Source organism: Cannabis sativa, chromosome 8, assembly GCF_029168945.1.
Source record: "Cannabis sativa cultivar Pink pepper isolate KNU-18-1 chromosome 8, ASM2916894v1, whole genome shotgun sequence".
NCBI lineage: Eukaryota > Viridiplantae > Streptophyta > Magnoliopsida > Rosales > Cannabaceae > Cannabis > Cannabis sativa.
Window position 1 is genome coordinate 41610792 of NC_083608.1, and position 27907 is coordinate 41638698.

The 27907-nt window shown below is 32.1% G+C and overlaps 3 protein-coding genes and 1 non-coding gene across 4 annotated transcripts; 3 read left to right on the forward strand and 1 right to left on the reverse strand.

Moving 5' to 3' along the window:
* The first annotated feature begins 1619 nt into the window (after positions 1-1619).
* Positions 1620-4151, forward strand: LOC115698980 (scarecrow-like protein 32). Its single transcript, XM_030626193.2, has one exon. It carries the CDS (start codon positions 2356-2358, stop codon positions 3829-3831), a length of 1476 nt encoding a protein of 491 aa, XP_030482053.2. The 5' UTR covers positions 1620-2355; the 3' UTR covers positions 3832-4151.
* A 986-nt stretch (positions 4152-5137) lies between these two features.
* On the reverse strand, positions 5138-5229 carry TRNAY-GUA (transfer RNA tyrosine (anticodon GUA)). The gene is given in 2 exon segments: positions 5138-5173; positions 5193-5229. It is a non-coding gene; the product is annotated as a tRNA-Tyr (tRNA).
* An 8115-nt stretch (positions 5230-13344) lies between these two features.
* On the forward strand, positions 13345-16884 carry LOC115701325 (BTB/POZ domain-containing protein At3g22104). Its single transcript, XM_030629084.2, has 3 exons — positions 13345-14165; positions 15083-16192; positions 16320-16884. Exons 1-3 carry the CDS (start codon positions 14103-14105, stop codon positions 16779-16781), a joined length of 1635 nt encoding a protein of 544 aa, XP_030484944.2. The 5' UTR covers positions 13345-14102; the 3' UTR covers positions 16782-16884.
* Positions 16885-25048: 8164 nt separating this feature from the next.
* On the forward strand, positions 25049-26652 carry LOC115699358 (large ribosomal subunit protein uL2z-like). Its single transcript, XM_030626715.2, has 2 exons — positions 25049-25611; positions 26062-26652. Exons 1-2 carry the CDS (start codon positions 25172-25174, stop codon positions 26396-26398), a joined length of 777 nt encoding a protein of 258 aa, XP_030482575.1. The 5' UTR covers positions 25049-25171; the 3' UTR covers positions 26399-26652.
* Positions 26653-27907: the final 1255 nt, after the last annotated feature.

A 27907-nucleotide genomic window follows, 5' to 3' on the forward strand; every position in this document is an offset into this window, starting at 1 on the left:
AAAGTGATAGAGGCGGGGCTTTGTTATTTTCATTTTGGTATATAATACCTTTTTGGCCTCGGTTTATAACTGAGACTAAAGGTGTTTTTAAACTTTTAAATTTCAGTTATTAAGTGACACCATAAAGGCGGGACTTTGTTATATTTTTTATTTTGGTATATAATACCTTTTTGGTCTTGGTTTATAACTGAGAGTTAAGGGGTTTTTAAACTTTTAAGTCTCAGTTATTAACTGACACCATAGAGGCATTTGGTTTTTTTTTTTAGCTCTTTTAATTTCAGTTTAGCCTTTGGTCTCAGTTAATTACCTGATACCATTGCTTTTTTTAAGTGTCAGTTATAAACCGACACATTAAAATTGAGCTACACTATGGTGTCAGTTTTTTTAAATTAAATGATACCGAAACTGACACCAAAAGTGTTTTTGTAGTAGTGGAGGGAGGTGATGTAATGGAGATGATATTTTGGGGATAATACAAATGTTTGCATATGCTATAAATATTGGGTATTATATAAGTTTAGAAAATTAATTAAACTAATGTATATAAAAATTCAAATTTTCTTATTTTTATTTTTGTATTTGCATGCATACTACGTACTATATAATTATTTTAATCAGAATTATAGAGAAAATGACTTATAGTATCAGACAATAACCAATGGTTTTTAACTTATTTCTAACCAAATATATAGAGATTAATATAAATGTATAGATAAAAAAATTGTCATTAAATAAATATTCTTTGTATGTCTTTTTTTGGGGAGAAGAGGTCTAAATTGTCTTATCTAGTGGCATGGGTTGGCACAAGCAACCAAGTTGATCTCTCTCATAGATATCGTAATGTGACATGATCAGAATGAATGGTGACCATCAAACTCTGAACTTAATCATCAACAACTTAAGAATATAATTAATTAGTTAAATATAAAATTTGGTTTTGTCACAAAGTGCATTCCTTTATAATTAATTATTCCATCATGATCAGTAGAGAGATTAGACAAAAAAAAATTTGCCGGCAAAGGCAGCTTGTTTAACCTACTCTTTGCTAGGTTTATATGTATAGGAATTGAGAGTGTGATGCAATTACTATTGAACAGTCAAAATTAGCTTAAATTATATATTGCATATATATATTTATATAATACATAAATAAGATCAATTCATGCGCTAAAGTATAATTAATAATATTAACCTCATCATACAAATCAGTAAACATATTATAAGTGTTGATTAACTGACCATGATACGTACGTAGTAATATATTATGTACAGACCGATAAAAAGTTCAATTATATATACTACTTAATTAAAATAAAATGTGTTATATAAGTAAGATACTCAGTACAAAATGTTACTAACTACTGTTAGTTAGTTGATTACCTAATTCAAATTTAACCACGCACGAGGGATCAGTTGGAATTTATTTACATTTTTCTGTTTTGGTACAGTGGTCAAATTGGTCTGAACATAAGCTTCTCAGAAAAATAAGACATATATGCCACCCTACGTCCGTATATATGTACTTCGAATGACACAAATATATATATATATTATTTATATATATGCCACCACTGGTATCTGAATTAAATTTCACCTTGTTGTGATTTATATTCTAATTTAATAAATAATATAAAAAACCGTTAAATATTCCTATCCCGCTATGTAGGTATGTAAATATCCCTGGCCGGATATATATGGATACATAAGTCATACAACAAAATCACTCAAAGGCAAGCTTTCAAGTTCAATTTAAAATAATCAAAGGTGTACTCGTGAGGAACTTTTTTTTTGTCATTTTATTATCCTTACTCAAATTTCGTTTTAAAATACATTTGTCTTCTTTTGGATTATTTTTATGTGTATATCTGGATAACTTGCTCAACAGAGACCTCTCACTTGTATATATATATACCCACATAGTTGGCAGAAACTATGAACTAGCTCTCTCTCTCTCTCTCTCTCTCTCTCTCTCTCTCTCTCTCTCTCTCTCTCTCTCATTACATATTTAAAACGAGCTAGCTAGACTATATAGTGCCATGAAATTAAAAATCTCCAACATGTACCATGTTTTCTCAATCTGAAAATTTCAGTCTCCAATAGATAAAACTACCCTAGCTTCTTCAATATCCTAATCACCAATATCAAGAAGACGCGTGTAAAAAACCCACAAAAGAAAACAAATTTAGATATAGCTACTCGATATCTCCAAAGCTTTACTTTCCCTCTTCTTTAATTCTCATTCTTCACTATTCTCTCCCTATTATAATATCATCATCCTCGATCCGCCTCTTAATTTGTGGCTCAAAAAGTGAGAAAGCAAAAGAAAATAAACCCTAATTACTTTCTCCCTTGGCCATGAAAACCGAATTAAGAGGAAGCACTTCAACAACTTCTGTTTCTCTACAAAGCCCTAATAACACTAATAATGTGTTCATTAACAGTACTCCTCAAGGGTCTCTAGCTGGGGCTGCCCTTAGAGGATGTCTAGGAAGCCTTGATGGGGATTGTATAGAGAAGCTTTTGCTTCACTGTGCGAGTGCTTTAGAGAGAAACGACGTCACTTTGGCCCAACAAGTGATGTGGGTTCTCAACAATGTGGCCTCTTCAGTGGGTGATCCTAACCAAAGGCTCACCTCTTGGTTTCTAAAGGCACTAATCTCAAGGGCATCAAGGATTTGCCCTAGTACTAGTACTACCACTACTACTACTCCTTCTACTACAACAAGTACAGATATGTCAAACGGCGTCGTTCAGAGTACGAGGTTGATGTCGGTAACTGAATTAGCTGGCCGGTATGTTGACCTAATCCCTTGGCACCGGTTTGGATATTGTGCTTCAAATAGTCTCATTTTCAAGGCAATTCAAGGCTACAATAAAGTTCATATATTAGATTTTAGCATCACTTACTGTATGCAGTGGCCTACTTTGATAGATGCCTTAGCTAAAAGGCCTGAAGGCCCTCCTTCCCTTAAAATTACCGTCCCTTCATTCCGGCCACCAGTCCCTCCTTTGCTCAATATATCTTCTCATGAAGTTGGCCTCCGTTTAGCAAATTTCTCAAAGTTTAGAGAAGTACCCTTTGAATTCAATGTTATTGGAAATGTTATACACTCATCATCATCACCACCTAATTATTATAATTCCTCTCCTGTTGAAAATACTACTAGTCATCATGATAATGAAGAATATAACTCTTCTACCTTTCAATTTGAATTGCTTCTAACTCATCTCAATGCTTCTTCACTAAACCTCCAAGATGATGAAGCTTTGGTTGTAAATTTCCAGAACTGGCTACGATATTTGCCTGACAATAATGACAATAACAGCAACTCTTTACGTGACAGTTTTCTCAACACGATTAAAGGCCTAAACCCAAGAATTGTAGTGGTGGTTGATGAAGACTCTGACCTAAACTCCTCAAGTCTCTCATCAAGGATAACAACATGTTTCAACTATCTATGGATACCCTTTGATGCCTTGGAAACTTTCTTACCAAAAGACAGTTGCCAGAGGATGGAATACGAGTCGGATATCGGTCACAAGATCCAAAACATCATCGGCTTTGAAGGGTTCCAAAGAATAGAGAGGTTGGAGTCCGGTGCTACATTGTCCCAAAGAATGAGAAACGCTGGCTTTTTGAGCATTCCATTTGGTGAAGATACAATTAAAGAAGTAAAGGCTTTGCTTGATGAACATGCAAGTGGGTGGGGGATGAAGAAGGAGGAAGAAGATCATATGTTGGTGCTCACTTGGAAGGGTCACAGCTCAGTTTTTTCTACTGCTTGGGTCCCCATAATCACTAACTTGGATGCTGATGATGAGGATGATTAAATTAATATGGGCTAATATATTTGTGGCCTGTATATATAGCTAGCTAGTGTCTTATATTAATTAATTGAAAAATGTTCACACATGTGGGATTAATTAGTAGTGACTAGTAGCTAATGTATTCTTCATTTGTGGTCCATAATCTTGGTAGAGGAAATGACAATGTAACAAGTTTGTCTAATTTTGGTTAAATTGTCAGGAAAAAGAGAAAGGAAAAAAAGCAGTACAAAAGGCCAGTTTGTAACGAGTTATGTTCATTTGCTGTGTATATATATGAGCATATATATGAAATGGAAAGAAGAGAGATTACACGTCTTCTAATATAATATTGTATAAGTATATATTGGATGAGATGAGACAAATGGAGTCATATAGGCATGCATGTATATTTTGTCTGTTCATGATCATTACTGTGAAGTGTGAGTAGTAGCTTTTTTTGTTTTTCAGTTTTCCTATTATCTTTCCGTTTTTTGTATTTTTGTTTTTTGTTTTTTCGGTTTTCCTATTAAGTAATGACGACATAGCCATATATAGTCCTTATTACATTTGTCAAACTATTTTAGGCATTACATTGTTAAGTGGAAATATATTTCTAAATAAAGTATATAAGATATTTATACATATGATGAAATGACATTGGAATGGACCGATTTTTCAATTACCATTTGGGAAATTTGATTTTTTATACTTACATCTATTTAATATTTTATTTCTAAACTAATACATATCATCATTGAAAATATATGACCACTTTATCTAAAACCCAAAAATACCCCTCTCAAATTTCTATTGAACCTCAAAGTTTATGTTTTTATGTGATCGCAGCATCAAAAAGAAAGTCTGAATTTTCCACGATACTTTTTTTTAGTGCAAAAACATAAAAAAAAAAAAATTGGTAGTCTGATGGGGTCCGATGGTAGTCCGATGGTTACCTGATGCTACTTTTGTATGTACAAAAACATAAAAAAAAAAAAAAATTAGTAGCGGATTTAGTCCGATAGTAGTCAGATGATCACCTGATGCTAATGTATTCTTCATTTGTGGTCCATTTTCATTCCACTAGGTTAATTATAGTCATGCATATCCGCTCAATCATGTGGGACGGTGCATGCATTTATGTTAACCAACAAATAATTAAAAATAAAACTCTTGTGATTATAAATTTAATTTTATATATTTGTATAATTTAAATTAAAAAGAAATAATATATATTAACCAAAATTTTAACCACTGCTTAATCATATCTGATATCTCTATCCAAGGAATTATAAGATCCTGTGGTTTGAAAAAAAAAATAAAAGAAGATGTATCCGACCTGCCGGATTCGAACCAGCGACCTAAGGATAGCTTTCAGGATTAACCAACTACAGTCCTCCGCTCTGCCAACTGAGCTAAGGTCGGTTCTCTTGATTTGTTACTAGAATTAAATATCTATTACTATCAATAATACTAAGGGCATATCTATTTTTCCTATTTATTAATTAATTTCTATATGCTGTATGTATGCTTTTCACTCTTAGTGTGAGAACTTAAATATAGTCCTTAGTGGAAAATCTGCCAATTTAGGAGAAGGAGACTGGTATGGAAGAGATCAATTTGAGAAGGGCCCAATTTGAAAGAAAAAAAATAATGTCACTAGAAGAGTATCACATGTGAGGTTGCCTGTTTCTCAATTCACGTGTCTTTCAAGCTTCAACCCCCAACAAACACCACAACTTTTTTTTTTTTTGGTTAGCAAAAAGATAACAAAAATTTCAAGTAGGAAAAAATCATCCTATATTGAGACATCTATGTCACCCGGCTATAACGTCTCTCACTTTCATCGTTTATAATTTTTTATTATTTTTTAGTTTTGATAAATATTATCTATTAATTGTTACTAAATAAATTTAATTATATATATTAATTTTAAAAATATTAAATACATATTTAATTGGGAAAAAAACAGAAAAATACAAAAAAGGAAAAAAAAAATTTACAAAAATACTATGGGCCGGCCCATTAAACATTTATACAGTCCACATATAAATATTTACAAAAATACCACATGCACTAAGCCTTCAGCTGTACAGAGCGAACGTTGAAGATGAACATACCTCGATCGTTTCAAAACCGCAAAACAACTAAAATGAAACCAAAACGAGGAAAATACAACCATTAATTCTAGCGAAATCAACTGGAAAAGAAGACCCTCAATAATCTAAACAGAAAATAACGAAAAAAAATCAGAAAAACTGTGAAGAAACTGAAATTACACATTTATTTTCTGTTTTATTCGATCAAAACAACTCCCCCTAATATCGAAATTCAGATTCATGAAATGTAGATCTGTAACAAACAGATCTGGAGCTCCCACCAAATCCAAAACAATGTATGATGTGAATTTTTTTAAAAAAAACTCATGAATAATACATCTACGTTATATACAGTTGCATTTTGATTGATTACTGGTTTCTAATATAAATATATTTTCTTAGAAACACAATAAGAAGAGTAAAACTGAATTAAGGTACAACCAGTTACGTATAAGTCTGTTTATTTTTTATTTTGGTTGCCTTATAGTTGCATTATCGTTTTATGATAATTTATATATTATGCAAGTAGCAAAACTATAATAAAACTACAAAACAACTGTAAACAAACTAAAATACAGAAAAAAAAAATTTGAACATCAACATCCATGATAAATCAAATTGTTACCTATTTATGATATAAAAATGGACAGGAAACAACTAGACAAAAATATATTAAAAAAAACACATACAGAACGTGTTTACACTATTAAAAAACTATGAAAAAACTAATACAAACCGAGAATAGATCAAATGAAGAAACTAAAATGAAAAACAATAAAACATCTGGAAAAACAAAAAGAGGAAAAAAAAAGACACAAAATGAAACAGAAATTAAGACTAAATAAACGAAAATGAAAAACCCATAAAAAGAACAAATAAATTAAACTAAAAAAATAGAAGTCCTAAAAAACCAAACGAAATGCTAAATTGAATAAAAACCTAGAATAGTACAAGCGAAAAACACAAGACACACAAATGGAAAATACAAACAAATTTTAAATAGGGGCGAAACCAAAAAGAAACTAAAATCAAACCTTATACCGAAGACCAACTCCATCTTGATTATTTTTTTGAGCATCATCTTGAGGAATTTTTTCATGGGCAGCCACCTTTGATTTCTTCTTTAGAGGAGCTCGCCCATGTTTCGACAATTAATGGAGGAGCGAAATCAGAGTCATCCTCCTCAACAACAGTTCATTTACCCTTGTTCCTATTAGCTAAAGATTTCAACTCCATTTTAGAATTTTTTGTTTGAATAGGGGAAGGAGTTGATGAAGAACAAGTTACAGCCATATCTATAAATGGATTAAGAGAAAAATTAAAAGATGAAAAATGATTATGAAATTCAGTTAATGGGAGTTGAAAAAAAAATTGAAGAACAAAAAAAAAAAAGAGGGAAAATAGAGTTGGGATTGTGGAGAATAAAATATTCAGCTATGGAGGTTACTATTTAAAAAAATTGAAAAGAAATGGAAAAAAAAAAGAAAAAAAGGGAGAAATGATGGATGGTTGATTGATAGGGGTCATATAGGTCAGCACGTGAACCGATGCTTTGAATGAGTGTGCATGTGGAAAAATAGTAATAAAATAAAGAAGAAGAGTAAAAAAGTTGATATAGCCGTGTAGTGGTATTGGTGTAATAAAGATTGCATTTTGTATTTTTGATGTAAAAATTTCTATTTAATTATACATATTTAAATGCATACACTGTGAGCTTCTCTCTGAAACTCCTTTCTTCTGGCGATCTATTTTCAAGTTGAGGTTATGGCTAAGACAAGGGCGAAGATGCAGGGGAAGCTGAATCATGACGCGAAAAATCCACGGAAGACAAAGAAGAAGGGTCATGTTAGAGATTTATTACAATGGAAGAAAATTAAGATGTACTACAACTCTATTGTAAAATAATACAAGGATCAACAAAGAGATTAAATAAATGTTACAATACATAATATACAATATATATACTATATATATTATATATAAAAAAGTAGAAAAAATGAATAAATTACACAATATTATAGCACATATATATAATATGAAGAAGAAAAAAAATCACTCACTCACAACCTTGAGTGTAGAATAGTGGGGATTATCATGACTTGAACAAAGTATTACATTTTTATCCAAAAGCTTATTTACCCATACCTCTAAACACTGGCGTTTGGTTGGAAGTAATGAAATGGAATGGAAAGGAAAGGAAACAAATTCCTTTGTTTGGCTGCACATTAAAGTGTTGGAATGCCATTCCAATGTAATGGCCTTTCCACCATTTTGGTGGAATGACAATTCCATTTTGAAATGGAAGGAAAGACCATTCCAATGCATGATGAAAAAAAATTTAATAATTTTTTTATCAATTTTTTTATGCATTTTAAATTTTATTCCATTCCATTCCTATTCTCATTCCCATTCCTATGTTTTCATTCCTCCCAACCAAACGTCACCTAAGGAAACTCTCATGTAAATAGCTTTTTGGGAATTATCATGCCTTTTAGGATTTTTTAGCAAAGTGATTTCTTGATAGAAAATATGATCTCTCTTACTCCCAAATGAGCACCAAAGACCTCCTTTTATAATGTATAGGTGACCACACTAAGAATTCAAATACACAACACCTCATTTCTCTCATATAAATGAGTATTAATATACTTTGTAACAATTATATTTCATAACATTTGAATTCCATCATCAATTGTGTAACATCTCTTTTATTACACAAAATATGACCAACCAAAAGAAGTTACAAAAATAATTAATCTTGTAACTCCTCTCCATATTACAAAGTATAAGTTACAATTTTAGGTTAAATAAATTATATGTTACACAATTTATTTACCAAACACTTAATATATATTATTCACATGATAATATATATTACCACATTTTAATCTACATATTATATTATTAAATTATATAACAGGTCCTACATCCACGACTGATGTGAGGAAAACTAAGAGGATTGAAGAAGTTCTTGAAGTCGAACCTAAGGAATTCTCGGAGGATGAAGATGACATTCATGCTCTAAGAACTGCGAAACTGGACGAGGAAGACTTATTCCGACCTCCATTATCACCTAGATCGCCTCTACACCAGATCAAACTACAGGAGGAAATTCAAGCTGATTTTGATTTCTTCCTTTCAGCAAATCGGAGGCGTGCCACCTCAATTGCTCAAGGTAATTCTAATACTCCCCTTGTTTTGCGATCTGGCAGTGTGGTTAGAAATCTGGAAAATTCTTTTAAGAATTCTGAGCAGGATACTAAAGCAAAAGTAAAGATCACAATGGAGGACATAAAAGATGAGGTGGAATTTCGGAGACATTCCATAGTTTGCTATGTGTTAGGAGCCATCTTCCTTTATCAGTGATAGAGGGCTTTATTCGAAGGGTTTGGAAGGGAGAAGTTGATATAGTGGGAATGCTCACTTATGGAGTATTTCTAGTGAGATTTGGTAGAGAGTTTGTGATAGCTATTCAATGGCGATGGACCTCAAAGTCTGTGTTGTAGTAGGATGGGATTAGAAGGAGCTTAACGTAAGTGGCTATGGTTAAGAACCACCAAATCCCTAAAATGGGGTTCTTTCGGTTGCTCTGTTCTTCTATGGAGCTAAAGTATTGAGAAAATGTGTACAATGAAGAAGAAAGGTTCCATTTTTCTATATAGTTTGGTGGTTGGTTGGCAAGATGGGGACTGGGAGTGGGTACTCAGGTTTGGGGTGGAGATGAAGATGGGTTGGGGATGGAAATGAAGACGACGAAGAAGAATAAAGAAGAAAAGAAAAAAAAAGAGAAGAAAAGAGAAAAAGAAATCATTTTCAAATAATTTATTTATTTGCTTATTTTTTAAAATTAAAATAATAATTTGGACCAATAATATTTCAACACGTGGCAATTTTAAATAAGTAAACGGAACAGTTAAAATTAGGACTAACGGACAAAAAAAAGGATGACCTTGAGGACTATTGCCGCTATTTCTGGAGGTTGTGGACTAATCTGCATCAAAGTGACTTTTTTGGGGATTTTTGCTGCAAATTTTCCTAACCTAAAATCATCAATTAATATACATAGTATGTTCAATCAAACCGACGGGTTAGGAATTGTGTAACCAACGGGATAGTCCATTCTGGCCAAAAAAACAAGGTTGGTCCATTAATTACCCTATATATTAACTTTTGTTTTTTTAAGTTTACAAAATTTTAACATTTATACTTTTTCTTCTTAGGGTGTTCTTTCAAATTAATCTATATTATTTTGCTTATAGTGTATTTGTATTAAGTGCGGATTTCATATTTTGATCAAATTCAACTCGCATAGTAATTCAAATCTAATCAAATTCAATAGATAAACTAAATTATTTTTTTAGGAAAAAATTTCATCCACCAAACACCTAGAGCAACGAGCACTCAACAAAAGTGAAGGTGAGGGTTTATTTTATTCAAAGATAGCATTCACTATCAATATGTTCTGAATAAAACAACAAATTAAAAAAAAAAAAACAAATTCAAGTGAAGAAAAAACATATATGTATAAAAATGTTTAATTTTATTTTAAATTATATTTTTTTTTATAAATAAGAATGGAATATACATTTGTTTTACTAAGTTTCAAAATTGGTATCATATGTATTAGATTTTAAAATTACTATAATTAAAATATTAATTATATATATAATTTTTTAAACTATATAAATATACGAAGATTAAATTATATCAGTTAGTTTTACTTGTTAATTAATATTTAATGTAATTTAAATTTTCTAATTAAATTTAGAAACATTTACACCAAAAATACAAATTATACACTTTATTACATATAAACCTACACACGGTCAAATCAACTTTTTTACCTTTTCTCAATATTTTATTACACATATACCACATACACATCACATCTATGCACCAGTCACGTCAACTCACCTATCAACCATCATGCATCCCTCAATCACTTCCCTCTCTCTTTTTCTTTTGTTTTCCTTTGATTTTTTTATTTCATTTCAGTTTTTTTTTTTTTTTTGAAATAACAAATAATAACATTTTCTCTAAACCATCCCATAACATTTTCTCTAAACCATCCCTCAATCACGATTCCTCAACCATTTTCCCTCTCATTTTTGTTCTTCAAAATTTTTTCAACTCCCTCTAAACCATCCCATAACATTTTTCTCTCTTTCTTTTTGTTTCTCAATCTTTATATAAAATGGATGTGACCCGTTCTTCTTCATCTCCTTCTCCTGTTCAAAAAAAAAATTCAAAATGGGTTTGAAATCACTAGCTAATAAAGCTAAGGGAAAACGTCCTTTTATTGAGGAGGAAGACTCTGATTTTGCTCCTCCATTAACGAAGCGTGGGAGAGCTCCTCCTAAGAAGAAAACAAAGGTCCGTGTGCAAGAAAAAATGGCTGAAGATGTTTATGGGAAAAACAATAATGTTGGTGTTGCTGTTCGAACCGAGGTTTGTTTTCGGTTTCATTTTCGTTTCCCCCCAGTTTAAACATTTTCTTGTATTTCCATTTCATCGTTTTGGTTTTTTCTGGTTTGTGATATTTTAGGTTTTTCATTTTAAAATTTCGTTTGGTTTTCTTTGGATTTTTAGGACTTTAATTTTCTTTAATCAATTTTATTTTGTTCTTGGGTTTGGCATTTTAGTTTGTTTCTTATTAGTTTCGTTTCATTTTTGTTGTGTTTTATGTTCTGTTTGTGTTTCTAGTTTTTTTTAGATATTTTGAAACATTTGTTTTTGTTTTAGTGTCTCTAATCAGTGGGTTTTAGTTTTTTTTTTTCTAGTTTTTTAATAGTTTAATATGTTTATGTATGATGTGTTTTGGGAATATTATTAGGTATAGTTGTTTGCTGTTCTTTTTTAAGTAACAATTCGATTTAGATGTTTGTATTTTATATTCGTAGAGTTGTTTCTGCTTGTCAGTTTGTTTTTAGTTTTTTTATAGTTTTATTATAGTTTGTATACTTGTTTATTTACAATTTATATTTATTGCTGTTAATAAACTATAATAAAACTAAAATGAAACTATTAAGAAACGTTTAAATTTATTTCAGAAACTAACTATTTCTCAAAGTGTTTTCTCCTTTTCTTATTTCCAAAATAAATTCTTGCAAACAATTGAATTAAACTAATATAAAATAATGATGCAACTGTAAATCAACTTGAAAAGCCACAACACTTAATTCAATTAAATATAGTTGTGGTCATTGTGCTTTTTCATCAGTTTTATTTGAATCAGATCAATTGAATTAATAGTTGTATTTTTCTCGTTTTGGTTTCATTTTGGTTGTTTTGCAGTTTTGAAACGAGCGCGTATTTTCATCTTTATGGTTCGCTCTGTACAGCTGAAGGCTTAGTGCATGTGGTATTTTTGTAAATATTTGTATGTGGACTGTATAAATGTTTAATGGGCCGGCCCAAAGTATTTTTGTAATTTTTTTTCCTTTTTTGTATTTTTTTGTTTTTTTCCCTTAAATTTAATCTAATTAGTGCAAGTGCAAATTAAATTAGATTCAATATTTTACGAATACTTCTAATTCTGAAATTTATATGTTGGGGACAACAAATTAGGGCTGAACATCGGGCGGGTTTACCGGGTTTTGGGTTGGCGGGTTTCGGGTTCACGGGTTTCGGGTTCAAAAAATTGAAACCGAACCCGGACCCGAATAGGGCATGGGTTGGCGGGTTGGCGGGTCACGGGTTGGCGGGTTTCGGTTGGTCGGGTTTAGCGGGTTGGCGGGTTGACCCGGTCAACTCAGTCAACTTGGTCAACTCTTTAAAAAAAATTAATTTTTTATTCAAATAATTATTTTTTTTTTATTTTTTTTATTTATTAAATTAAGCATATATAATATAACAATTTGTTCATAGTATCTATTATTGAAGAAAAAAATACATAATCAATCCAACCAACAAACAAACAACCTATTTATCAAAGATTCAAATCAAACTTCATATTCATGTTCATGAATCATGATAAAAGTGAAAACTAAAATATTTCAAAATACATCCATATCCAATATTCATAGTCCATAAAAATCTAAAGTCCATATTACATATATATATATATATATAAAAAGAGTAATAAAAGAAATATATATAATATATTTATAAACCGGGTTGGCGGGCGGGTTCGCGGGTTCAACCCGAAACCCGGTACCCCTAAAATCTCAACCCGCCAACCCACCCGAAGGGTACCGGGTTGAACCCAACCCGCCCGAAACTTTTTTAAAAAATTTTTTTTGCGGGTTCACTAGTTCGGGTTCGGGCGGGTTGCTCGGGTTCGGGTCAAACCCGTTCAAAATGTTCAGCCCTACAACAAATAATAATTATTGTATGAATTCTAATTAGTAAAAGTGAAAAATTTGCTACAACGTTGGTACTTTGACGCAAGAGAATGGTCGAAATGGGTAATTTAGTAATTGAACCAAAATGGCAGTAAACTATTGGGTGGGGGCAGGTACGGTAGTGGTGGGTGCACAGCCACAAATGACTCTCTCTCTCTCTCTCGTCGCAGCGATGAAGCTGGAACAAAATCAATTATAAACAATGTTAATCTAAACTAAACAAAGACAGCCATAAAGCTTTAGACTTAAGCTTATTCTTGTTCCTTGTTTTGCTTGTCCCCAAAATAAAGAGAGATTTTTATTTTTTATTTGACAAGAGTATACACCTCTTCATTTTCTGTATTAAACTATATGTTGTTTCTGGAGAATGTCAGATTGAGCCTGGTGGTCACTCACAAGACATAGCAACACACACTCTCTCTCTCTCTCTCTCTCTCTCTCTCACTCTCTCTCTCTCTCACTAACTGCTTCAACAGGAATATTATATGATACTTGTTTGTCTTTATTCTCCTTGTTCTGTTCTCATTTTTTCTCAACACTCTTTTTCTGTTTGTTTTCTCTGTATAATATATCTCAGTTGAAAACCACATTGCCTACTCCTTCTCTACAATTAGATAGAGACTATACATTGAAGAACCAAGGTGGTGACACACCTCTTTTGTGCTTGTCTTCTTCTCTTTCCTAGAATATGGACTTGTGTTCTCCCCTCAATTCCTGTTATTAGTGTTCTTTATCTCTATGATTTGTTCTTCTTCTTCTGAGTACTAATACAGATTCCCAAAAAGTTATAAAAAGCGAATTTTGGTCTAATTAGTGGGTTTTGGATTGTCCCTTTTTCCTTTTCCTTTCTTGGGTCATGGAGATTTGCTGTGACCTCGAAGTTGATGTTAATGGAGAAGAAACTTTCATGGTGGAGAAGGTAAATCTGAGTTTCTCCTTCCTAGTGTGACTGTTAGTTTTTTCCATCAAGGTGGGCTGATTTTAATTATCATATTTCTTGAAAAATTGGAATGTTTGGATGTTGGTGCCAATTCTCAGGCTCCAATTTGTGATGCTAGTAAATGAACAATGAACATTGATATTTTTTTGGTAACTTTTTTATGGTGTCATACTTTTTTACATGCTCTAATAATTTCTCTGTAACTTTTTTCATGTCTTATGATTTTTCCCTTCTCTGAACATCATTAATTTCACACCTGTATAGCATTGATGTGGGTCATGGTGAGTGATAACCATAGCTTTTGCTTAGATGTTGTCTGTCGCCGTTTTCACAAACTGCACACCGAGTGGCAAAGCATTCTCTTTTGTTTCTTTTCTCTCATTTAATGCTTGGTGTGTTATGGGGTTCAAACGTTTTATATCTTTACTTGTTTTATTCACTCCTTTTGAGAGGGACTAAAGGGTTGCTTTCATTGCCATTTAATAATTTTATTTACTTATTTTTTTCCTTTTTAATGAGCTGATTAGCAAACATCTTTTCGGATTTGCCCTTACTCCAATTTATTACATATAACGACTTCTCACCATTCTTTTGCAGGTTCTGTTGTAGATTCCTACTTTTAATCCCATCTTTTTGTTTTGTTCCCTTGTTAAGAAGTTCATTCTTTTGGTTCCTCAATTTGTTCTACCGTGGAGTTGATTAATGTTTTGTCTTTATCCCTTGAATAGTTGAATTTGCTATATTCTCTTCTACTTTGCTAGGTGAAAAAAACTTGTCCTTTAGTTCCTTTTGCTGTATGTTTGAATTGGTTTTTTCTTTTCCTTTATGAAATGGCTTGATGTTAGAACCTTCTTGTCTTGAAGAATTCTAATCTGTTTTCTCTTGACCATTTGTAGAATATAATAGCTTCATATTCAGGAAGGTTGAATAAATTATTTGGCAAGTCCAAAGGTACAACAAGTAGTCTAAAAATAGTACTCCATGACTTTCCGGGTGGGGCAGAGTGTTTTGAGCTGATGTTGAAGTTCTGCTACAGCACCGGTATGACTCAGATAACCCCTACAAATATTACCCCTCTGCGTTGTGCGGCTGAGTTCATGGAGATGAAGAGTTCTGTGTCTGGAACAGGTAATTTGATGGAACAAACAGAGAAATCTTTTGAAGATATGAGATACTGGTCTTGGTCTGAGCTTCTTATGGTTGTGAAGCAATGTCAAAGCTTACTTCCAGCCTCAGAGTCTTCAGGAGTACTTGAGAGATGCTTGGATTCTCTTGTTGGGAGACTGTCTTTGACAAGCGAAGCGAGTCCTTGTCCATCTACTTCTTCTCCAGACAGCTCCGGGGTTCGGTTTTCATGTGACTCTAAAAGCACCGAGAGTTTAAAGACAGTCTTTTCAAGGGCCTCTTGGTGGTTTGAAGATCTTATATTTATGAGTCCTGTTTTGGTTGAAATGCTGGCCAAGACTATGGTTTCTCGAAAATTTGACCATGCCCTTCTTAGTAGATTCCTTTTTTACTACCACAAATCAAAGCTTTACACTGTCTCATCCAGTGAGAAGTGCAAAATTGTGGATACCGTGGTTGACATGCTTTACATTCTTGATCAAAGCTGTGTATCCTGCAAAAGTTTGTTTGAGATTCACCGGGTTTCCCTGAATTTGAAGATAGCTAAAAGTAGCAGAAACAAGTTGGAGGATATGATTGGTTCACAGTTGGATCAAGCAACATTAGATAATTTGCTTGTTTCATCCCCTCATGGAGCAAATTACTTGTATGATGTGAATCTTGTTCTGAGATTATTCAAGGCATTTCTGCGTGGAGGGTTGTGTCAAGCATCTGCTATGAGGTTGAGTAAGGTTGCTAGCTTGATGGATTTGTATATTGCTGAAGTGGCCCCGGATCCTTATTTAAAACCTTCAAAATTCTTGGCTTTGATCATGGCCCTGCCAGAATCTGCTCGAGACTCTTATAATGAGGTTTATCGCGCTGTGGACATGTATCTAGAGGTATTGCATTGATCTCGAAACTCGTTTACATTTCTCCATTTTTCCATAACCTTTGAATTAAACTTGAACTAGTTATCCTAGTTCTATGTTCCTTTTCTAAACTTTATGATGGATCTGTTTATTATAGGTTCATTCAGGATTGTCTGAAGAAGAAAAGACGAAAATATGCTGTGCATTGAAATATGAGAAGCTCTCAGCCGAAATCTGCATACATCTTTCTCAGAATAAGAAATTTCCATCGAAAACTGTGGCTCAAGCTTTAATATCACAGCAATTAAAGCTTAAAAGTTTACTCCATGCCACCAGCAACACCAATATTTCATGTCCTGGCTCACCTTGTAGAGCCATAGAAGTAAAAAATGCTACGAAAAAGGACAAAGAATCTGAAGAACAAGTTATCCTCTATGCAGGCAAACTCGATCTTCCAACCGATAACAAAAATCTAAGAGAACATTTGCAAGGAATGCAATGGAGGGTGATGGAGTTAGAAAAAGTATGTAGGAAAATGCAAATTCAAATGGCAAAGATTATGAAGTCAAGATCACCAAGCCAAAGTCATACAAGATCATTGCCTAGACTTTGTTCATAATTTTATAGTTTTTCATTTTACATTGTTTTTTGTATTTTAAAGAAAATTAGCTTCGTATTTGTATAGCACAAGAGAATGAGATTTTGTTCGCTGTTTCTTTTTACATATTCTGCCCTTTAGTTACTTTTTTCCTCTCTTTACTTCTTGGCTCAACTAAAGGCATATGATGAGTTGTTTCTTACTTACTTTTAACAGAGATCGAATCTTTGTTGTACAGTTATGAAAGAAAACTTTAGTAGAGGTTTTATTGTTGGTGGTGAGGGAGTGGTCCCTCACTGCTAAAAAATACTTAGGTAGTATTTTCGATAAAAGATACATTTCTTCTAAAGTCTTTTTCAACCTTCACTATTGTTTGTAGTAGTAGTAGTAGTGGGCCATCTTCTTTCTGCAACTGCAAGCTGGCAATCTGTGTGTGTGTGAAATGAATAAAACTAAAAGTGTTGTGGACTGTGAATCAATCAAATGTCAATGTTTATTTTATCTTACAAAATTAATCAATCCTTAAACTACCACATTTTGACAGAAGGAACCTGTCTTTTGCATATTCTATTTCAGCATTGTTCTTACTTTTATTAAAAATATTAAAGCTGTGGGAATTCCATTCCATCATATCATCATGAGTCAACTCATGAAACAAACTCAACAACTATTTACCATTATTAAGTTTTTAAGGGTCAATGAAAGTGGTTAATATCAAATTATATATGGAAGTTTCTTTCATTGACTGCACTGTAAATCCCCCACTACTACCCCCCATGACTTGGTCCTTAACTACTCGGTAATTTTTCCTCAAAAAAATAAAAGGTTATAACTTATAATGGAAAGAAAGAGCAAAAAAGAAGAAAAGGGCAAATTTGACGAGTTTGAATTCAATATTAATATGGGGCTAAGGTATCTTGTTTTGTTACCTCCAATCTACTAATGACATAACGTAACATGCAGGTTTTATTTTGCGTGTTAATCACAAAATAAATAATATTAGTATTCACTCTACATGTGCCTAGTCGAACAAAATGGTATACTATTCATCAACTTAAGATCGGTCCAAATCCAAATGAAGTGTTTAGTACTGATTTTGGTTGAACCAAGACAAGAGATTTCATATTAAATATTAATGACTAGACAAAATTCCCAGAAGCCAATTTTCCTTAGACGCCACTCTTCTTTTCTTCTTATATTTCTCACTCACTCTTCTTAATTGACTTTCCAAAGTCTTTCGTTTATGCATTGTTATATTATTATAATTAATTATTATTATTGCTCCAAACTACGATGTTTAGTTAAACCGAACATCCCGACTTATCAAGTTAGCTTTTAATTCTACAACTTTACATTACACGAGGATTACGAATGAAGGAATGAATTAGATTTCTTCCTTATTGCCACGTGTATAGGAATATATTGGAATGATGCAAATTAACCAACCATATCTTTGACCATTTCAACTCTTTGTTACGACCTTTTTTATATATGCAAGGTTCTTAGTTGAATGAAAGAATGAAATGATGAAGAAAAATGTCAGTTTAATTTGGTTAGAGGATGGGGAAACATCATATGATGGAAGCCAGGCTGCAAAGTACAAAACCTTTTTTTGGTTTGGTTAGCTAAATAATGTGTGACAGCAGTGAGAATTAATTAATTTCTTAAGTGGTTTTTATTGGCATTGGTCGATGGTGAGTTACTATTTTAGTCTTTCTTAATTACGTGAAAGTCTTATACTTTTTAATGACTCCTCTCCCTGGCTGGCTACTTGGCTAGGTAGGGACCAATCATGCATTATGCCCTATTGCCTTGTACTATGCCTGAAAATATGTACTGCTTCTTATTTATTGGATCAAAATGGCAAAAGTTATTTTGGTTGGGCAACTATAGGTAGAATTAGTCTGTCTCTTGGCAGCCGTGTACATATTTGATTAAAATTTGTGATTCCACTATTGTTGCATGAAGTGTTGAAAAAAAAAGCTAAACTTCAAGTTCAATAGAATAATAAAAAAAAAATGGGAACAAAATAAAAAACATATTTGGTAATTATATGTCAATACTATCAAAAAATTCACAACACAATCAAATAAAGGGAAATTTACACCCTATACTGATTTTTTTCATTTTATTTCTTTTTTACTGTCACACGGCAATTATAACAATTTTACTGTGTATATATATATCTTTTTTTTTTTTGAATTTTAAGCAAGTCTATTTAATTTAGCTTAATAATATATATGTGTATATACATAAAAAAAAGTTTTCAAAATTGATTGATGATTTTATGTCACTTTCATGTCAGATTTTTTATTTCTTTTTTAAACTTAAATTTAAAATTTAAGTCCAACGTGAGTGATCCCATTCTTAAAAATTGTAATATGTGTTTATATATATATGACTTTTTACATGTGTTTAGTTGATTGATGTGATAAATTATTTTTTACTTAAATTTAAAATTAGGAATAACCCACCCACGCCCCATTCTCAAGTTTATATATATTTTGTTTCTATCTCTTTCTATCTCTTTTGTGAGTTGTGTCTGTAAAAAAATTTTGGAGATTGGTGTCTAAAATAAAGTCCATCAACCAAGGACTTTACATAAAACCCATCTCTATTCTTCACTGTTTCAAAAACTTACAAAATTTGCTCATTTCATTCATTTTTTACTTGAGTTTTGAGAGAGAAAAACAAGATATACATAGAGAAAGTTTTTGTGGGCGTGCTGAGAGAGAGAGAGAGAGAGAGAGAGAGAGAGAGAGAGAGAGAGAGAGAGAGAGAGAGAGAGAGAGAGAGAGAGAGAGAGAGAGAGAGAGAGAGAGAAAGAGAGAACTTGAAACATGTTGATGAAGGAGTGTGGAGGCTCTCTTGGTGAAGAGAGTCTATCCCGTGAGAATATCTTCAAGAAGAACAATATAGAGGAAGAAGAAGAACAACAGACAACTCAAATTTTCTAAGTAAAAAAATTTCTTTTTTTCTTTATTTATTTTTTCTAGAACGACATAAATTTTAATGGGTTTTTGTTGTTATTACTAATTATGTTTTTTTTTTTTTTGGGTTTATAGTTAGCTCTGATTTTGTGAGTGGTGATGTTGTATCGTTTAATGGCTCTTATGGCTTATTTTGTTATTGTTTTATTATTGTTCTGATGTTGTTTTATTGTTGTTTTCTTTCATTTTTTTTATCACATTTTTTAAAATATTATTGTACTGCTCTATTTTTAATAGTAATAGGGAAATAATAAAATTTGTATGTAAGTTATTTTCTTCACTATCATATGCTCCAATATATGTTTAGTTTTCCTTTATTGTTCTACTGTTGTTTTTTAGTTGTTCTCCTTCTTTTCATTTTTGATGTCTTCTCCTGTATGTTCTTTTGTTGTGCCCTAACTTTCCACATTTGCTGCATTTGTTATGTTGTTTTTTTTCCCAGCACGCTTTCATCCTCTCTTTTTTTTTTTGTCTTCTAGATTTCACCACTTTAATAGAAGATAAAACTATTTCTGTCCATGATTCTTTCACTATGGTTACCTCAAATAAATATTTAGTGGTTGATTTAACGTGTGTAATTTAAAACCAACATTTGTTAAACATACAAAACAATAGTGGAACAGCCAAAAATAACATTAGAAAACCATGACAGCCCCAACATTAATGGTTTTAATACTTTTGCTTCATCTCACCGGATTTAATGGTTATTTTTTGGTTGTTCTGGTATTGTTGTGGTGGTTCTGTCTGTGGGTGTAGAAGATAGAGACCTTGTTTTTTATTTTCAGTGTTTACAGTATAAAAGAAAAAAAAAATCCCAAGGCAGTATAAGAGTTACTTTTGTCGTGTGACAGTATTTTTGTAAAAATTGAGTCAAAATCCAGTATTTTTGTAAATTACCCTCAAATAAATGGGTAATTCTAGATAAAACCAGGCGGCATTCCTTTGTTCTATTTTAGTCACCTAACCATATGTCAAAATTAAGACAAACAATTCAAATAATATGCAATATTTTTTTTTTCTCTTAAATATATTTTCACCACATATGAATATTTAAAATATTCAATTATTCTGTATATATATATATAAATAATTATTATATATACTAGTTTATTCACTACTACAAAAAATATTATTATCTAATAGCATACCCGATGGTTTTAAACCGTGGAGAATAAACCCAAAATTTTATCATTTTGTTCAAACATTCAGATTTTGCTCCCTCTCCCTCATCTTTAAACTCGCGATGGAACCCACCACCACCATGGATCTCTCTCTCTCTCTCTCTCTCTCTCTCTCTCTCTCTCTCTCTCTCTCTCTCTCTCTCTCTCTCTCTCTCTCTAAGTCACACCGTCTCCACCTCGAAGTCCCGAAATCCATGAGCTCAACTACCCTGAAATCCCCACCCATCGCCGGATTTCTTAACCCATCACTCATTTTCTGCGCCTGTTTTTTCTCATTTTCTAATTTTTTGCGATATTTTGCAATATTTAGTGATATATTTGCAATGATAGATCAATTGATCAAATTTGAGGTTATGGGTGAAGTTTAGCGATGATTAGCGATGTTTAGTGATCTTTTGTGTATTTAGCGATGTATTTGCGATATCAAACTACAAAATACATAGCACATCACTAAACATTGCTAATCATGGTAAAAACTTGAGTGTGGTTTAACGACATTTAACGATGTGTTAGCGATTTAGTGACATTTAGGATGTTAAGCGACATCGTGAAAACCAAAAGAAAAAAAATGCAGAAAATAAGAGATGGGTTGAAAACTCTGGCGATTGGTGTAGATTTCAAGGGTTTTGGAGTGGTTGAGCTTGTGAATTTTGGGGCTTCGGGGTGGAGACGAGGAGACTTATTTAGAGTAAGAGAGTTAGAGAGAGAGGTTTTTTTCAAATGTAAGAGTAGTTTTGAGAGAAAAAGATATTAAAAGTATAGATACTATATTTTTAATTGGATGGTATATTAAAAGACCATACTTTACATTTAGAAGATCTTACAAAAATACCCTATTTTTTGTCATTTTTACTGCTACACTTTTTTTTGTATACATTTTTACTGTATCAGGTTTTAAAAAATATTGTGTTTCAATAAAATAAAAAATAACTGTAAAAAAACTTAACATATAACATGAAAACAACTATAAAACAACAAACAAATAACTACAAAGCAATAAAAAATAACAAATAATGACCTAATTGCAATATGCAAAACAATATCAACTCCTCAATATATTTTTTGTATTACGATTTTTTTTTACTTAGTTTTGACAACTTGATTATCTTTTTGTACTAATACACTATTTTTTCATGGAATTTGTTGTTACAATTTCATACTTTAAACTTTTTTTTTCTCTTTTTCTTTTTGAGTTAGTGGCAGTTAAAATGATAATTTAATTTTTAAAAGTTAAATAAATAATTACATTAATAATAGAAATAATAAAACCTTATGATTTCAAAATGGAGTATATAGTATAATGGGTAATATCTTTATGTATTAAAAGTGTTTATCTAACGACATTTCTGGTTTAACAGAATTTATTGGTTTAACAGAATATACTTTAAAAATAAAAGAATATTCTGTTAAATTTAACGATTCCCGTTAACAAATAAACCCAATAATTAAACAAAAAAATAAGCACTCTTTTCTTTTAAATTAAAAAATATTTGATCCTAAATATTTGAGATTTTACCAATAATTCCTCCGTTAACCCTAAGAAAAAAAAAATATAACCAATCAATAAATCTTCTAACCCTAAACTATCAAAAACTAATCAGATGGTTCTGATCCTAATTTCTCTCTCAATAACAATAACTTTAATATTCTTCCATTGCAGACACCAAAATTTCATGTTTATTGCAGAAAAAAGGAGAAAAACAGAGAATTTCCACTCTTATAAAATAATCAAAGGCTTTACAATCTATGTTACCTACTATACATTTCTCACACCATGGTTTTTATTTGACCATTTTCTATTTAGGAACTATCTTTATTTGTTCCTACTATATATTGGAAGCTTTACAAATTTGAAGAGCACTGTAGGTTCTATTTTTATATGGGAATTGTTGGTTGTTTGGCTTATTTTCTCAGAAAATTTGGATCTTTCCTTACACTGTTTCGTCAGATATTTTTATTTTAGAGAAACTGGTGAAAGAGCAAGCTTCCGTGAAGACAGATCTAGACATGGCGGTACCTCTCTTTGTTTCTCCCTGTGTCTGTCGATGCTTTCGTTTAATTTGTTCGATCAAGCTCGCACACAAGAATTTTTTACCAATATATGATCGTTATTAAATTAAAATTATTGAAAGAAAAAGAATGCTAATTGTAGTTTCCTTCTTTTAATAGCTGAGAAAGATAAGGAGTTATTTGAAGGCAAACTGTCTGCAAATGCAAATGTTCTTGATGATTTGAATCAGCAAGTGAATCAATTTGTTGCAAAATTATCCAATATAGGTTATGATACCACTGATTTTGTAAATTATTGGACGAATTTTTAATTTTCTCTTAATTATTGCTACTATATATTTGTGTTTGTTGGGGGAATAACTTCCATGGTTGTTTTTTATCCTGTTTCATGATTGGATTAGATGTAATTAGAATATTTATGATCAACTTTCTTCTGCTATATATCTTTGCCAAAGTATCATTTTTTTTCTTTTTAGTTTTTGCTTGCTTTAGATGGAAACTAGGAAGGTAAAAGTTTCCTTTAGTTTTTGATTACTTATTTCTGTATCACCCACTAATTAATATTGTTTGTATTATAGAGGGAGTAAGAGAAGAATCACATCTTTTAGTTTTATAAGATTTGTTTTTGTATTAGTCACAATGGTGTTTTTCTGATATAGATTCTTGGATAAGAGTCATTAGACATAATTTTTTGAGTATTTCATTTCAGATTGAAGAAAGTAGACTACATCAATGATGACTCTGTTGGCTTAAAAGAAACAGTGTGTTGAAGCATAATATTGGAACTTGAAAAGCTTGTCCCTTCAATCTAGGTATTATATTGCTCTAACTATAAGCATTTTTACTCTATATTTGTGCTTAGTGCTGTGAACGTTTGGCTTACTATGTGATTTCGACTAATCTTGTTACTTATCTTATGAAAAAGCTGCACGAAAGAAATGTCTCGGCAGCAAGAAATGGTACCACTTGGGGAGGAACTTGCTACCTTTCACCATGGCAAATGCTTATGGGAAAAAATATTGGACTATTTTACTTTATTCAACTTTTTTTCAATCTAAAACCCATGTACCTGTATGCTTTGAGGACACTTATATCACATGCTGTCATTTTCATTCCAACATTGAATATAATAAATTCTCCAACTTATTTTATGATTATGATTATGATTATGATTCATTAAAATTAATTCTCAAATTAACAATCATCAATATAAATATTCAAGTATGAATAAATCAAAATAATTCAAAATCAGAACAAATAAATATTCAAGTATTTCAATAAATTCATAAATAAATAAATCTGAACAATTCAAAATCTCAAATCAAGAAAATTAAAATTTTAGATTTATAATCTTTACAAATATAAAAAACTTAAATAGATCTATCTACCATTGTTGTTGCCGTTGCTTAGTTACTGAATTCTTAAACAAAAACCACTAGAACTTATATAAAACTAATATTTACGTGGCTCGCCACGTAACTCACATCTAGTATAATTAATATGTCAATATCTACTATCATTGTGTCAATTAAAAACACAAAAAATCTTATCATTTTATTTTAATAAAATGTGTCAAAAAATAAGGACAAATATCATTTTAGACCCTGTATTTTGTAAAAGTTACTAATTGGATCTTCTGTTTTGTTAAATGATAAAATAGACCCTGTAATTTCTAAAATTATACAAATAGGATCCTGAACTGATTTTTTGTCAAAATAAAACTCAAAGATAATCTAATCTAAAGATGTTATGACAATTGAGCTAAGTGTCCTATTTTTACCATTTTGGATAATAGGTTTACAAAAATATGACACATCAAATGCCATAAAAAGTCTTAAATGTGAAAAAATGCCATAGAAAAGTGAAACCTATAAATGCCATATTTTTGTAACTTTTTTACAAAATCTCATATTTCATGTAATTTTCAAAAAAAAAAAAAAAATAGATATGTGAATGTGTACACATATTGTGATTTAGTTTTCGGTGAAAGTTATGCTTATTTTTGTTAGCAGTGTAAAAAACATGGTATATTTGAAAGACACAAGTTCTATGAGGATCAAAATATCATTATGTTCTGTCCAACAATACTAGGGCTCTATTAGGCCCAAAAGGAAAAGGGCAATCTGGTAAAATAAGATTACATATAAACCCTAGCTTCATCACTCTATTTCTTCAAGCAGCGAGGTGTCTCATTTCTTAGTCGCCGCCCAAAAAAACCTAACTCTCAGAAATGGGACGAGTCATTCGTGCGCAGCGTAAGGGTGCGGGGTCAGTCTTCAAGTCCCACACCCACCACCGTAAGGGTCCGGCCAGGTTCAGGTCTCTCGACTTCGGAGAGCGCAATGGTTACCTGAAAGGTGTGGTCACTGACATCATCCACGACCCAGGAAGAGGTGCCCCACTGGCCCGAGTCACCTTCCGTCACCCTTTCCGGTACAAGCACCAGAAGGAGCTTTTCATCGCCGCCGAGGGTTTGTACTCTGGTCAATTCATCTACTGTGGAAAGAAGGCCAATCTCGTCGTGGGTAATGTTCTTCCTCTCAGATCTCTCCCTGAAGGTACCGTCATTTGCAACGTCGAGCACCACGTCGGTGACCGTGGTGTCCTTGCTAGGGCTTCTGGGGACTACGCCGTCGTTATCAGCCATAACCCGGATAATGGAACCTCAAGGTATCTCAGTACTTATTTTTTATTTTTTAAATTTTAATTAATACTAGTTTCAGCTGTTTATGTACAAATTTATTTAATGTAATTACTTGCTGTTTGTCTAAACATAATCTTGTATAGAAATTGAAAGTTCTAAAAAGATTTATGCTTTGGTCCATTTCCATAATAAATAGGTTAGGTGCACATGTTTATCTTGTTAATTAAATATGAATTTCTCATGGGGTCGAATGATGTTTTGTTTAGATTTGAACAGCATGCTTTAATTTTTATAATACTCAACTTCGACATTTGATGCTGAAAATGTAGTCAATTTTGTCATATTGTAATATATGTTATTTGTTGAGGTTATCTTTTTTCATTGTGTATTTGAAATTAGCTATTAAATATTCATTAGACTCTCGTAGTAAGTAAGCTGAATATGGTTTTTATTACATTGATGTTGGAAATGTGTAGAGTTAAACTTCCATCTGGCGCCAAGAAGATTTTGCCAAGTGGTTGCAGAGCTATGATTGGTCAGGTTGCAGGAGGAGGCAGAACTGAGAAACCTATGTTGAAGGCAGGAAATGCTTATCACAAATTCAGAGTCAAGAGGAACAGTTGGCCTAAGGTTCGTGGTGTTGCTATGAACCCTGTTGAGCATCCCCATGGTGGTGGTAACCATCAACATATTGGTCACGCCAGTACCATTGCTAGAGACGCTTGTCCCGGTCAAAAGGTTGGTCTCATTGCTGCCAGGAGGACTGGTCGTCTTAGAGGACAAGCTGCTGCTGCTGCATCGAAGTCCGACTAGGGTTCTTAGACATTGTCCAGTTTTATTTGCCTATGAAAATCTTTCATTGTGGGCATTTCTATCAAATCGATACAACTATTTTATTAGTCTACTTAGGATTGCATTTCTGTTTCTGGATCAGAACTACAATTTTGCATTATGATAATCATTTGTGTTTTATTGTTTTGCTTTTGTTGGAAATTACTGTTGAGCTAAAATATTTTTTTGCTTTATGCCATCTTACTTATTATATGAATGTACTATGAGTTTTGCTAGTTGTTCCAGTTTATAATACTCTGCTCTGATTTCTCGTTCGCAATTTTGCACCAATTGAAAGCTTTTCGTGAGAATCATAATCATGTTTGTTGAATTGCTGAAAAATTATTTGAAACCTACTTCTGAGTGCTTATAAGTAGTAGAAGGAACCTAATTTGTCTGAGAACCTAATTTGTCGGATTATCCATGGGCTTGTCTTAAGCTATTTAGCCAACTTCTCATTCACCTTTATTCAAATTTCTACTTTGTTTGTCTTCAGCCATTAAAGGATTGCCCCATTGATTTAAGTTAGGCTTTCATTGATTTATGTTGGGATTTAGGCCAGGCTGAGATGAGTTGCTTATCTCTCCAAATCATTCATAGGACAAATGAGAATAACAATTTACAATTTGACATGTATATGCTTTATTTTTAGAGTTTTAAATACCTTGGCCTGAAATTGTCCATATCTCATTGAAATGTTTGATTTTATAACTTAAGAACTGTTTTTAGTTTTTAAAAACAAAAAATAGCTTTCAAAAGCTAATAGGGGTTTTTGATCAAATTTTTTAAAAATAGTTTTTTAAAAATTGAATTTTTTAGAACTAGAAAATAAAAAGCATCCAAAAACATTTTTGCCCACATACTCAAATCCTACACCGAAACCATGGAACCTAGATCCGGGCGTGGACCTGGACCTTGACCCCGGACTTCGACCCCGACCCGGACACAAACACAGACCCAGACCTCACTTGAACATCGAACCCCGACCTCAGATCCCAACCTAACCCGCATCAGGACCCTGACCGTGAAATTGGACCCCGACCCAAGTTCGGGTCTGGGGCGAGGGCCGAATTTGGGGGTTTGGGACTGGATTCATGTTTGGGTATGGGTCTGGGTTCAGGCTGGGGTTCGGGTTCGAGTTTTGGTTCAGGATTGGATGGGTTTATGTCATGGTATTGTGTAGAATATTGATTTTTTAAAAATAGTTTTAAAAAATCTAAGCCAAACACCATTAAATTTTAAATATGATAAAAAATTATTTTTTATTCTTATTTTTAAAAACATGATACTCACAACTATTGACAACTTTATAAGGGTAGATATAAGCGTATAAATAAGTAAGTGGATAGTTTGGTACGCCGTATAAGGGTCGTATTGTATTAAATACTAAATAACACTATGTTTGAATAAAACAATGTATTGTATTAACTATTACAACCTGTATTATTTCTTAAATACATAACAAATAGTCCGTATTAGCTTGTATTATAA